The 12,058-nt window shown below is 38.6% G+C and overlaps 1 protein-coding gene across 2 annotated transcripts in view; it reads right to left on the bottom strand.

The window, feature by feature from the left end:
- Nucleotides 1-12,058, bottom strand: part of LOC121959055 (protocadherin-15-like) — a 398,851-nt gene that overhangs the window by 114,804 nt on the left and 271,989 nt on the right. For both annotated transcript variants that reach the window (XM_088069675.1, XM_088069674.1), the window contains exon 20: nt 5,579-5,707. In XM_088069675.1, coding sequence (XP_087925801.1) covers nt 5,579-5,707 — 129 coding nt within the window. The remainder of the gene's footprint in view (nt 1-5,578; nt 5,708-12,058) is intronic.

Genomic DNA, 12,058 nt, shown 5'->3' on the forward strand with positions numbered 1-12,058 from the left:
GCACTGCATTTTAGAGACTCGAAATCCTTGAAATATTATGATGGATTAATCGTCTTGATGTCAAACATATTGATGTCTGCTGTTCCTGGAGTTTGGTACCGTGCATGTGCGTCTCTCTGTCCTTCCTGTTCTCTCTCTCATGTCTCATCCCTCTCTCACTGTCTTTCTCATACTTCTCTCAGCATAATTACATTGCCAGACAGTTAAAAGCCAGACACACAATAGAATTAATGTCTCAGCTGCTTTGCGTCTGCTGCTTTTCAACACACACTGACAAAAAAAAGCAGCTTAAAGCCTGAAATCTACACTCCATCTCTACAATCGCGAGGTCTGCTTTTCGTGTTTTGGTGCTCATACCTCTTTTCTTCCGATTTCCCTTATTTCTCTTTTCATCACTTTCGCACCTCCACCTCTAATTTCATTCCTGGATACAGCGATAGACGTACCTGCAACTGAAACTAATTTACTAAGGTTTTTGGGGTTTTTTTTTAAATCTGTCTCGGAGCATATTTCTTTTGCAGCAACAATACGCTCTACAGTCAGGTGTTATAACAGTGTGGGAGTCTTTTCTCTGTGTGTTACATACAGACAAGCCATCACTACAGCAGTCTTACTCCTACATTGTGTGTGTGAGATTGCTTCTGAGTTTCAGTCTGTTATTTATTCATTTTCAGCTCTGTTTCCCATCAGGTAAAATTTGTGCTAATTTTAACAGACTGGTAAAGTGTGACGTAGGGTACTACGTTTCTGCAACTGGAACACATCTACTGTATACACATCCGCATGACACATGAAACACATTTATCTCATATATATACTACAAATGTACTTGTACTTGGTAGCGATGGGTAATGTATCCATTATGATCAAAGTATTGCAGCTTATTCGACAAGAGACATATAGAATGACTATAACGCTAACATAAACTGTCACATCACTTTCTAAGCCATTAGAATGAGACTGTTTTGGAGATTCAGTTCTCTTTCTCCCTCATATGGCTCTCTACACCTCACAGGTAAAAAGAAAAAATGAAGCATCAACGTCAGAAACATCAGACACAATTTCTCGCCCATCCAGACTGATTGATAGCGAGCAGATGACACCTGTGCTTTTGTATCAGCATGACTCCAAACCGCTACTATTTAGTTGCATTTTGAGACCATGGAGCAACAGTGCGACTTGCAAATATTAATATATGACCTGTGCAGCTGTAAGTTTGTTTCCCACTTACAGTGAATAAATCCTCAAGTTTAACAGTGCCGCTGTGGCAGTTTAACTTTCTAACACCTAACTGTTGTCTCAAACTTCAAGTTCACAGCCCAAGATGAGCTGGATGCTTCAGAATAAAAGCATGACTTCATTTTAACAGTACTTTTTTAACTGTATTATAACAGCACATTTATTTCACTATTCTAACAGTACTTTGTTTGACTTTACTATAATAGCATTCTATTTAACTCAACAGTACTCTGTCACTTTTATAACAGTAATTCATATAACAGCACTTTATTAGATCAATACTTTATATGACTACAATAACTTAATTTGACTTAATTATAACAGTACTTTTTTGACTATAATGACAGTACTTTATTTGACTTTATTATAACATTCTTTAACTTTATAGTAACACTACATTATTTTATAAAATGACTTAAATTCACTTTTTAAAGTAGTCATTTATTTAACTTTATTAAAACAGTACTTTATATAACTTTTTTGTAACATACTATATTTGTCAGTTTAGTATTTTAGTAGTCTACAGTAATTTAGAGGAAATTTCAGAATATCGAGATTGTATCACAATATTATGTATCAGTCATATTAATCAGCCAGTTAAAAGCAGTGGTTTACCTAACGGACATCTGGAGCCTAGGAAGGAGTGAAAATCTAAATCTGAGTGTTTGCGTGATGATAAACAGGATATTAATGAAGAAAAAAAAAATCTGCTGGACAAAATTCCATTTGTTTTCCCAAACTCTCCTCTAATTTTGTTTTATTCAGTAAAAAATTGTAGACATCTCATCACAAGTTGGCACAGAGGAAAAAGATTGAAAAAAAAAGGTTCAGAGATGCAACTACTGTGAATGCTAATATTTATTAATTTTTAATTTATTCATTTATATAAAGACAAAAAAACCACCATGCATCCCATATGTTTGTTTTTCTTTTTTTTAACCGATGCTGTGATTCTTAGCAGTGACGGTGGCTATTTAAGATTAACTTAATCAGAGAGAATCTTTGTTTCTGGTGAATTGTTGTTGTGGTAAATAGAAACATGGTTAGTACACCACAGAAGACTGATTGAAGACACTGAAGCGAGATCAATATGGTCTACTTTCTGAAGGTTTTTCTTCTTTGAAAGACATTTGATTGAAAAACATTCAGAGCTGGTCCTAACAAAGCTGTCTTTGTGCTGCATATTGCCACTTGCAGTTCATGTTGAGAGTAAATAACTTTAGGGACAGGCAATCATGCCACGAAGGACAAACAGTCCACAATTTTTTATTCCAGCTAACAACTGTAGCAGGTGATTTCACTGATTCATTCCCCTCTCTGTGGTTGAAGGTGTGCAAATCAGCAAGCTCATCTAGCGCTAGACTGGTAGAAAAGCTTGAATCCTTTTCAATGGCTGCCATGGAGGGATAACCCAAATTGCAAACTGATGAAGAGGTACTCTGGGAGGCAGCTAGATTGATATAAAATGCTTGATTTTGAAGCCAAACGGCATGTTCACGGGGTACCAGTACAGCTCCTATGATGCAGCTTCGTCCAGCGTTTCTCCAGTTGTGACATTGTCAAGATTACAAAAAATATTTAAAATTTAATCATCTCACAAGTTGCTCATACATTTAATGCAAATAAAGTGTTAACCTTTCTTTTTGACCTGCTATAATCCTATCTTCGGTGGTCATGTGACCTCTCTGAATTCAGCCGGTCTTTCCTGATTCTAATGCATTTTTCACCTTGTTAAATAGAAACCATATCTTAAACTCATGAAAGTCAGATTAACAATGCAGCTGAACTCCTCAAGCTCTGTTGTCTCCCTTCTTCTCTCTCTCTTACACATATTACCTCTCCCTGGTGTCTTTTTCACATTCATCTCTGCCACCCATGCATGTCTCACTTCCTCTCCTCTTTCCCATCTCCCTCTACCTTACCAGCATCAGCAAACCAAGGTCAGGTCCATTCATTCTTCCAGAAATCTGTTTAATACCTACAAGTAGGGACCCTGGTTTGGAATGAGGCCCAGAGTCGTGCCTTGCACTGCCCACTGAGGGATCACACCGTCTGTTTTGGTTTGGAAAATATCCAAGGGTCCTTGAAAGGAGGAAGTTCAGGATTGGAATACTTTCAAGTGCCCTCTCTAAAGATTAGGGTGGGTATTTGGATGTTGAATTTGGAACATGCCCAAAGGTCTGAGCGAGAGTTAAAATTTGGAAAGCTTAGAATGAAATGTCCTCTTTAAGGATAAGGTTAGGTTTAAGAGTTTGGTATTGTGCCCAAATGTCCAAATAGGAAAAGATACAGAGATTTTAACTGAGATTTTATCGTAGACATGGGTGTGCAGGGGTCATACATTCACCTCAGGAGTATTCCTAGCATTCAACCAAAGAAGCATGATTAACATTTAGAACCTGGCAAAGTGTCAGACTGATCAAAGACCCCCTGACACTGGTGTGCAAAGGCTGTGAATTAAGCTTGGAGCAAATCCAAGCAAACGTGCAACCGAGGGAGCATCTTTAAAGATCAGAGCCTATCAAAGTGTCAGAATACCCGTGACCCCTGTCTGGGGAATACATGAGTCAGTTATTAGGTCTGGAACGGGTCCAGAGCCTTTTTGGTAAGTGGAGACGGGGGTGCTGATGCAGGTGAAAAAGCATCCCACAGTGCTCAGGAGAGATCATGTTATTTAAACATGAGATAATTCTTTATTTTCTTTTTTTTTACATTATAGTCTATTCATTGCAGACTTCAGTGTTTCCGCTGGGATTTTTTCCAGCAGCGGTGCTGAAGTGGTGGAGATTATTGATGTCGCTAATGTTAGTTAATTGCTGAAGCAAACACAATTAACTGTTGCCACATCACAAGCAAGTTTAGTTTAGCTAATCAAATAACAGAAAACACAGCACAGTCAAGACCCACACCATCTAGACAGAGGCCTAACGTTGCATTAATTAATATAATGTGAGTTTGATCCAACATTTGCAAGGACATTTCAACCCTGGGGACCACCCTTATTATTATACTACATTTTAAGACTCTTTGTGATGTAGACTCTATTGCAGCACAGAGTTTTAGAGGATGTTTTTTTTTGTGTCCCGCTGAATCCTGTCATCTGTATAGAACATGGGGTAACTGTTATTGACGCTATAGGGATTAAAAAAATACTGTGGCAACTCTGAAAGTTGGTAGCACCACTGCTACAAGTTGTAAAGTTAGTTAGAGCCCTGATCAACTTTTCAGCTGCACGTTAAGTGAAAAGACTTATTTCAAATGCCAACACGGCTGCTTACAGTTTCGTAAATTAAAAAAATTTATGATTTTTGTTTAATTGCTGACATTTTCTTTCACCACATCACACTTCTAGGAGGAATTGTTGTTCTACTGTAAATTACATAATATTAGGAATTCAAAATCATAAAAAATTAGTATAACTCAAGATGAATAAGCTACAGTGCAATATTTAAAATCAAAATCACAAAATTTCACTGTTCCTGGGAACAAGGAAGTGATACATTTTAAGACAGTATCATTTAAAACACAGAGAAAACATTAAACCCAGGTTGATGGCATCCTTACACACCATCTTTTAAAAAAAAAAATCTATGTATCCTGTCCACCTACAAAAACGCACACAAGCCTGCCTGCGCACACAGTCCTCCAAGTATAATAACATACGGTACTTTTAAAGCTTCCAAGGTTTACAGAGTTATGTTAGTGATCTCTGGTCCCCACTGTAACAGATTATAAGAGCAGAATTTAATTAGAGTGCCTGAATATTTGTGTGCTGCCTGTGTGTCTGTGTGTGTGGGAAAAGACACTGAAAGTGTGTTAAAGGCACCTCTACAGCTAAAGAGATTATGCCTTTCTGTTAAGGTCCGTATATCAGAATCGCTCACCATGAGACATGATGACTCTTTTTGTCACTGCGCCACAGTGACAAAAAGAGTTGTGTAACTAGTTACAGTCTACACCAGAGGAGAAATAACAGACAAGTGTAATCTCATTTTACATGCTCTGTCTCTTTTTAATTGTAGATGTGCAGAATATTGATACAATGAGATAAAATGTTATCTAAATTGGCTTTTTTGTTCATGACCCATCATTATAACAGAAGATTAGTGAAGGAAAAATCTCCCAAACACGTACAAAGCCATGAATGTGTGCCTAATAAACATTTTAGCATACAGACACATTCTCCCATATTAAGATGTGTAAATATATCTTACAGTGAGAACATCCAAAAATATTTGAGATCAGTGAGGTGCATGTGTGTGAGAAAGAGAGAGTTTGTGTGTGTGTGTGACTGTGACTGTGTGTGTGTGTGTGTGTGTGTGTGTGTGCATCTTCCTACCTTGACCTGTCCAACGTACGCGTGATCCTGCTCCTCGGTGACAGTGAGGTTCACTGGCAGTGAAGAATCAAACAGCGGGTCGTTGTCGTTAACATCTGTCACCACGATGTTCACCGTAGCAGTGGAGGTCTACACACGCACAGAAATCTGTGTTACTATTCTGGTCAATGAATCTGAATTTTGTATTCTCTTGAACATGTTCGACCCGCGTTGGACAGTGTATGTGATGGATTATCGAAGCACACAGGATGAATCCATCTTCAAATCTCACAGAGGCTTTATTTTATCAGCTTAGTCTATTTGTCCCCCTTATTAGAAGTTCCCTTATGTGACGAACTGAAGAGGCCAGCATTGCTTCATAATTAGGTGCACTCTGATCTTGGCTGCCACATGTTTTTGTGCCTTTAACTGTTAACTCTAAAAATAGATTTAAACACTTCACCATGGTCCATTTTGCACCCTCTCTTGCCATGTTAAAAGGGATACTTGTGTTGAGTAGGGGTGTAAAAAAATACATATTTCTATAGAAGCCTTTGGTACGAGGCTCTCAGTTCGGTAAGCATTACAAACCAAATCATTCTTTGAACTAATCCTATTAATAGAATACACAGCTTAATATGCTTAATATTAAATGTAGATGTATCAATATGTCCAGATGTGTGTTTGTTGGGAGTTAAACTGGATCTGCAGCAATACAACACCTGATAACATTGGCTTTCCTTTCCTTTCTGGCTCTCCAGGGACAATGACTCAGGTGGACAATGGACACTTATAAAGATTATAAAAATAACACATCTTTAGTATAAAAGGATAGTTCGGATTTTTTCAAAGTGGGGTTGTATGGTGCACTTATCCATAGTGTATTACATCCAGTAGATGTCGTCAGATGTAGTCAGTCGACATTCTCCCAGTTTGGAGAACCAGGTTGGAGTCTGACACAGAAGCAATGTACTGCTGTCGGGTTCAGCAACAATACATAACTTGGCCACCTAAACAATCAATATCAGTTTAAATGTGTGATACACTGAGAGTATTTTCACCGCTTTAGCTTTGTGTCAGACCACACATTCTGATGGGAAAGCTGTTACCAGCTTCAGTTCCCCATACATGTTCTCGTCAAAGCTGCCAGACTGCATTAACAAAAACAGTAATTTTAGTTTCTGAACACAGAGTTGCTGATTTTCCACTGCTTCAAACTGTTATTTTGTTTGTGTTACTGTTTGACTTCTGCAAATTTCAATTAACCACTTTAAATGCCAAAGTCAAACTGTAACGCAAACAAAACTGTTTAAGTCTGCGGTAGACCAGCAGCCGACTGTATTAGCGATGTTAAATCATTGTTTTACTCAATGGAGTCTGGCTTAGACGGGAGTAATATAACATCTTCATTTTCCTGTTGGAAATCGCTGTCTGACATCAACATTAAGTCATCAAAATACCCTCAATATAGCCCACTTTTGATGTAATATTGATTTTTTTAGTCAAGACTTTTTTTTAGGTGCCCATGATACATATTGAGGCTGAGCCCTCCACAGCAGATGATTGCTTAGTATCCATGTTGGACTTCAGCATGCTTTTTTCAAACTGGAGGTGTGCCAACTGACATCTACTGCATGTAATAAACTGTCCGTTTTACAAACCCACTGCAAAAAATGTGAACTATCCCTTTAAGCCAGTATAATGGATGGGAACCTCAACCGCCACAGCACACAGAGTAGAGAAATCTAGTCAATAAAGTTTGGTGATGCAGTGATCCCTTCAACAAGGATATTATATTCCCATCTTTTGTCTGAAACCTCTGGCAATGTTGTGCAGTGTTGTGTTTTTGAGTTGTTTATATTTTGTTTCGACTTTTTTTCTTGATTATTTGTGACAAAAAAAACCCCACATCTATTTATATAACAAATGTCGCCAATTCTCACTGTTTCACAACCAACAGCAAAGTAGAAGAAATTGTTACAAAGAAAGGGCAGAGGAGGAGGGAAGAGGTCACCAATTTCTTAATTTGACTTTCATGAGAGCAGAATAGAGAGAGGGAGAGAGAGTGATCGAAGATTTGACTTTTAAAGGAGGAAACTGAGGGAGGTGGAAAATGAGGGAGAGCTAACCGATTCACAACAGTGTGATGAAAAGAGAAAAAGCTGTGTGTGTGTGTGTGTGTGTGTGTGTGTGTGTGTGTGTGCAGGAGAGTGACAATCATAGGGGTGACAACAGGCTATTGAGGTTGGCAGGGCACATGGTGATGCAAGTAATTTGAGGTTAAGAGCTCACAGTTGACAAAACAGTTTATCCGAATGCCAATATATGTAAAGTAGAATGAGCTGTGATATAATGAAAAGGAAAGCTGTGAGCCACACTGGCAAACACACACACAGACAAACACAAAGAGAGAGAAGGAGCTGCAGTAAGCTTCATTTTGCATCAGGGGGCTTTGAGCACATCATTTTTCAATAACCGCACATTTCAGAGTTTATCATCTTCCTGATGTCATGGCCACCTGCCAAAGTTTAACATCCAACCACAAACAGAGACACTGAGGTTTCTGATGTGCACTCTGCCATGTATTGTATCTGGATTGTTGAAGTTTTTAACACTGTGCGAGCATCCTTTGGTAGAACAGTGGGTGGTAAAAAGGTTGAAAAGCCAGTGCTGTGGATTCATCCTCTTTTGAGTAAAATGTGATTTTGGCTTTCTGCAGGGTAATCCCTGCCTGTCTTGACAATTGCTCAGCAACCACTTGTAATAGATGGGTAACCACTGATGTCTGCCAGCTTAAAACTTTGCCAGTTTCACAAACTCAGTTCATGTTTTTTCCCAAACACGAAGCTGCTGTGCTAGCTCCGTGCTGTTGCAATTAAAAGATACGCCTGGTGACAGTTTTCTCATTCCCCTCAAATCCTGTGAAAATTAATCCACAATTAATTGATCCTCCTAAAAAGTAGTCCTTTGTGCCACAGCCCTCAGAGTTTCAAAATTATTACAAACACATCTGTAAGTCACATTGTTGCACCAGTTGGCATGTTGCTTCTTAACAAAGACAGACAAACTGTTGTATATTTTGAGTCACCTCAACATGAACCTAGGGCTGTACCCGGCTCAGTATTATGTCAGTCGAATCAAATTTGGCTGTTCAATACGGATATTCAACCATCTGTTTTTCCCAACCAATACAAAGTTTTACAGTTTGAACAGGGCTCAGAGTTACAGGGGCATTCAGGGGCTCAGAGTTACAAGGGCATTCATGTAATGTGGTAAACAAGTTAGCAGCGCTAGATGAACCGTCCTGCTGCTGGTAATACTCACTAACTCAACAAATATGAAGTATTGCATTAGATCACTGAAGTTGCAATAGAGTGCTCCAAGAATGAGCCCTAAAACCTGAAAAATGAGCATTTTCACACTCCCACGTATCAAAGTGAATAGGTTTTTGGTTATATGCCTGACATAATGTCTGAGGTTAGCACAAGCTTAAGAGACTTTCACGTTTTTTTTATGACATAAAATGTGTCAATATATATCTCACTTATGAAATTTGATGCTTTTTAAGTGTCTGAAAAAAAGGCAGCTGCTAGAAGTGGCTAAATGAGACTACAAAACGTCATCATGCCAAACACGGCTTACAGGAATGTTAACTGCAAATGTGGTGTAGTTTGTTTTAGTCTTACGTTAGCTTTTGCATCTGGCGACTGCATTTAGGCTTCAAAAATCCTTAAAGCGATGTTCATTTCTGAAGATTATCTTGCTAAACAAAAATATCATAAACATGTGTTTGGCATAGAGCATATTTTCTACAGTCATCCAAAATCCAATGGAAAAATCCCTTAGACAACCTAAAAATATTGTTGTCATTGATGTTATTGTTTGTATTGTTCTTATCTTTATTAAAAAATAAATGTTATGCTTCCTTTTTTATTTATATATATTTTTCCCTGCATGGTATTGAAAATGGTATTGAGAATCGAATATTTTTCTGGGTTAAAAAAAAAAAAAAGGGTGGCAATGGCCAAAATGCAAAACTCAAGACCTCAACTGGTAATACACAAACCAGTGGGTGACGTCACAGTGGCTACGTCTAATTCTTTCATACTGTCTTTGCACAGCTTCCTCTACCGACTCAACCATTAAATAAAGTGTCCCTGAATGCAATGTTTTAAACCAAAGCTGGAAATGGTCCCAACATCGTGCTGCTGCGTACTCCTAATTGAGTGACACTTATTAAAAATCACAATGCCTAGCCTTAACTATGCATTTGTGGCCCATTTTTAAATAGCCATGTCTGCAGTAGGAATTAATGGGCTTGGGGCTGAGTGCCACATTAAAGTGTGATAAGAAGAATTAGCACATCGTTGGTATTTGGTCTTTTAATTGAATTCATTCAACACAGGCTTATTTTTTAAGCTACTGAGTAAACTGTTACCATCATAAATGTAGCTATGGCAGCGCTAATTTACACAGGATTCATTGGAACTAATGAGCTGAAATACCACCTATGCCATCAAACACAGTCCATCTTACAACAGCACACTGTCCTGCACCAAAGTTTGAGTTCCATCCTACACGTACAATGCACAGTGTCCTTACAGTGGAGCTGGTTTACTGCACCGGCTTGTAGGGCCCTCAGTCTGTGGCAGTATGATGGATTCACTGGCCAAATAGCCAATTAGGCACTTTGTAGTCTGACACTCTCACAACGGGACATTTAATAATAGGGGACACAGACGTGTGTGTGTGTGCACGCATATGAAGACAACCCAAGGCCTTTCGAGTGATGCTGATTAATGGGCCCGTATAAGGCGACTACACCCCAATCTTCTCCACTCCTTTTTCTATTTCTTTCTTTCCTTGTCTTCCTTTCTGTCTCTCTGCGCAGCTCATACACCTTCTCCCTCTCTCTCTTTTTTGGCTCGTTCAAAATATAATGGAGTGTCAAGCAGAAAAATGTCCAAACTACTTTTAGCCATTTTCAGACTTAAAGACCTTTGGGGCACAAAGATAATACACTAATTGTCAAGGTCCAGAGAGCAATTGACTAAGTATATGTGTGCATGTCTGTGTGTGTGTATGTGTCGGGACTCCTTTATAGAAGTGTGTACGATTACACAGTACAATTGTTAAGGTAATAAGAGCTCCCTGAACACCTCTCACATCTCTCTTCCTTCCTCGCTCTCTCTAAATTCCTCCCACTTGTTCTCTCCCTTCATATTGTGTGCGAGGGAGTGTGTGAGAGAAGGTCAGAGTATTCAAATCAGCATTTTCTCCTCTCACAGGAACCCTAAACTTTACCTTTTGCTTTAATTGACATGTGGGGGAGGGGGGGTCAGTGAAGAAGAGGAGAGGAGGCAAACTTCTTTTAATGCTGGACTAATAGATGGATGATGAGGGGGAGAAGAGAACAGGAGCTAAAAAGGGGAAATAGTTGAAAGCCAAAGGAGAAGAGAAGGAGGGAGGGGGGGGAGGGCAGGGGGGACTCCATCCAATGTCTTCATTTGACTTTCATGTGAGAGTAACTGAAGATATGACTTTTAAAAAAGGAGAGATGAGAGAAACACAAACAGAAAGAGATGGAGAGAGTGACTCTGATGACCTGTGATCAATTAGGTAAGTGAAAAAGCCAGGAAGGGCACACAATCCATCTTTAGAAAACAGCTCTTGCAGTGTAGTATATACAATTTTCTTTGAGCCACTTTGTATAGTTACATGTTTATTCAGACCGCATCTACACCTAGCCACAGTTTATGTGTTAAAACGCGCATTTGCAGTAGAGCTTTCAGATCGTTCAAGTGCTCCATCTGTATTAAATGGCAAAACAACTGCTCAACTATTCAAATTTCTTCTTGTCTCTTTCAGTTCTAAAATAACATTTGCAACAAAGTTTTTGCACTCAAGAAAGTTGGATCATTTACAACCCGATAAAGGACTGAGGACCTAAAAACATAAATAAACAAAGTGATTACAAGTACGGACGCCACAGTGAGGAAATCTTGTCACCTGTTAATAAACTTACAACAACACTGGTGTTACCATTTACACCCAATATCTTACAAGAAAAGATATTAGTCATTGAAGCTCAGTATCTGTAGAGCACTTACTTTAATCTTAACCATAAATCTTTAGAACTTTGAAACAGAAACAGTCGGTGGGGTTGTGGCAGTGCCTGTTTTTCTTTTTTCTTTTTTCGTTTTTACATTCTTTTCATAGTTATGTTTTATTACTTCTTCTAAGTTTATCATTTTGCCCTTTGCACCGGCAAAAGGTGGTCAGCCAAATTTGTTGTACTTGTGCGTTGATAATAAAGGTCTATCAGCCATACTGACATCTAAAATGTCTTGGAAATGGTGGTTAAGTGTGGACAGAGGGCCATAAACAAAGAGAAAAAAAGTGTTTCTGATAAACCAGCTCAGTGTGAACATTGCCTCAGATATCTTCTTGAAGACACAGTGTGATCTAATAATAGTGATATATGTATTAAAAGAATATTGT

Source organism: Plectropomus leopardus, chromosome 19 (genome assembly GCF_026936395.1).
Source record: "Plectropomus leopardus strain MGB_pleo_1.0 chromosome 19, ASM2693639v1, whole genome shotgun sequence".
Classification (NCBI taxonomy): domain Eukaryota; kingdom Metazoa; phylum Chordata; class Actinopteri; order Perciformes; family Serranidae; genus Plectropomus; species Plectropomus leopardus.